The sequence below is a fragment of the Oryzias melastigma genome, unplaced genomic scaffold, assembly GCF_002922805.2.
Source record: "Oryzias melastigma strain HK-1 unplaced genomic scaffold, ASM292280v2 sc03093, whole genome shotgun sequence".
In the NCBI taxonomy this organism is placed as follows: domain Eukaryota; kingdom Metazoa; phylum Chordata; class Actinopteri; order Beloniformes; family Adrianichthyidae; genus Oryzias; species Oryzias melastigma.
In genome coordinates, this window is record NW_023419663.1 from 1 (window position 1) to 2,641 (window position 2,641).

Consider the following 2,641-nt stretch of genomic DNA (forward strand, 5'->3'; position numbering starts at 1 on the left):
GCCAAGCCTCTGAACGATCTGACTAAAGGCTATAGCCCGAACCGCTGTCAAACAAAGAAACAAGCCAGCCTGCCAAGTTACGACGCCTAACAGCCCTTCAAGGAACGATGGACAGCTAAATGTCAGCATGCATTAGAAACACTGATTGACCGACTCACGACAGCCCCTGTACTCGGATTTGCCAACCCGAAGAAACCATACATCTTGCACACTGATGCTAGCACCACAGGCCTTGGAGCTGCATTGTATCAAGAACAAGATGGCAAGCTACGTGTTATAGCGTATGCCAGTCGGGGTCTGTCTCCAAGTGAATCCAGATATCCAGCGCATAAACTGGAATTCCTTGCGTTGAAGTGGAGCGTAACTGAAAAATTTAATGATTATTTGTATGGCTCCAAATTCACAGTAATTACGGACAATAATCCCTTGACCTACGTTTTAACATCTGCAAAGCTTGATGCTGCTGGCCACAGGTGGCTCTCTGCCTTATCCACATACGATTTTAAACTTCAGTATCGAGCAGGACGGCAAAATCAGGATGCTGACTCACTCTCCCGAAGACCTCATCACCAACTGTCTGATGCCCACGGTCAGAAAGAGTGGGACATGGTCAAGCAGTTTACCAATGACCATGTTGATACTGGTACTGCTGTTCAGCTCGACCCGGACACTGTGACTGCCATCTGTCATAGCTGTCTGTTGAAGGCTTCACATCCGAAAGACTTTCCAGTGAACTGCATTACGTTAGTAGAGTCACTGAGTGTGTCCACCACAGCCATTCCAGACAGTTACATCGATGAGTCTCATCAAGGGCTGCCAGTGGTACCCTTGATGTCTCCAGCTGACCTTCAAGAGAAACAGAGAGGAGACCCTAGCATACGTGAAGTGATTCACCAACTCGAGACTGGTGTGAAGGTCCCTCCCAGTGTTCGGAATGAGTTGGCGGATATCCCTCTTTTATTGAGAGAGTGGAACAGACTGGAACTCTACGATGACATCCTGTACAGGAAACGGCAGGATGGAGAACACATTTCACTTCAGCTAGTACTACCAGAAGAATTGCGACCCATTGTCTTAACTAGTCTTCATGATGATATGGGTCACCTGGGAGTCGAGAGGACCCTCGACTTGGTAAGATCACGGTTCTTCTGGCCACGAATGGCAGCTGATGTGGAGCAAAAGATCAAGACCTGCAATCGCTGCATTCGACGAAAAGCACCCCCCGAGCGAGCTGCACCCCTTGTAAACATCAAAACCAGCCGGCCACTTGAGCTGTTGTGCATGGACTATCTGACACTTGAACCTGATCAAAGCAACACAAAGGACATCTTGGTCCTCACAGATCATTTTACAAAGTACGCCATGGCTATTCCAACTGCCAATCAAAAGGCTAAAACTGTCGCTAAATGTCTGTGGGAGAACTTTATTGTGCATTATGGCATTCCTGAGCGTCTTCACACAGATCAAGGGCCAGACTTTGAGTCCCACCTCATTAAGGAACTCTGTGACATCGCTGGCATTGAGAAAACCCGGACCACGCCATACCATCCTCGTGGAAATCCCGTGGAGAGGTTCAATCGCACGTTGTTGAGCATGCTTGGCACCTTGGAGCCAGAGCAGAAGAGGAGATGGAAGGAGTACGTCAAGCCACTGGTGCATGCCTATAACTGTACCCGGAATGAAGTGACTGGCTACACTCCATATGAACTGATGTTTGGTCGCTCTCCAAGACTGCCTGTCGACATAGCTTTTGGCCTTCCAGTTCGAGACGCGCCATCATCCTCTCACTCCCAGTATGTGCAGAACCTTCGATCTCGCCTGGAGGAGAGTTACCATCTAGCATCCAGGAATGCAGCAAAATCAGCTGAAAGAAATAAAGTTCGTTTTGATCGACGTGTCAGACCGTCTGTCCTGGAAGAGGGAGATCGAGTGCTCGTCCGGAATGTACGTCTCAGAGGAAAACACAAGTTGGAGGACAAGTGGGAGAAGGACATTTATATTGTAGTTAAACGTGCTGGAGATCTCCCCGTTTACACTGTGCGACCTGAAACAGATTCATCTGGACGAACCAGAACTCTGCACAGAGATCTCTTGCTGCCTTGCGGATTTTTGCCCGAGAGTAAGGAACCTGATCTGTTACCTGCAGCCACTGTACACCGACCTCAAACTAGGAGTCGGAAGAAGCCAGTTGTGGACACGGAGGAGTGTCTGAGTGACGAAGAGGAGTGGAGTTTTCTGCATGTCCCGAGTTCACAGCCTGTGAAGTTCCAGGTTGAGGGCGCTTTTCCGGTCACGTTTACAACCACCAACAGTACAGTTCCTGAATCCACCACTTCACCTATACTAAAATTACCTGTTGGAGGCCTTCCTCAATCGTCTGCTGCTAATGATCCAATCCTGTTCCATAATGAAGAAGAGGAGGATGTCTCCGAAGAACCTGCTGAAGAAGAGGAGGAACCTGCTTCACACTTACCAGAACCGGAAACCGCTGTCACTCCTGAGATGAGACCATCGAGGGAAGATTCAGACCTTGAATGCCCAGTAGAGACATAACCCAGTTCAGCGACAGCAGTGCCTAATTCCGTTGAAGGTTCTACCTCTGTACCAGATTCTGACAATAGGGATGCAGTGCAGGTCGTTG

At 48.9% G+C, this 2,641-nt stretch overlaps 1 protein-coding gene across 1 annotated transcript; it reads left to right on the top strand.

Annotated features, from left to right (window-relative positions):
- Positions 1 to 13: 13 nt before the first annotated feature.
- Positions 14 to 2,641, top strand: LOC112141908 (uncharacterized protein K02A2.6; the record flags this gene model as incomplete). Its single annotated transcript, XM_024265113.2, is given in 1 exon segment — positions 14 to 2,641. A coding segment is annotated over 1 exon segment (1,947 nt). The 5' UTR covers positions 14 to 606.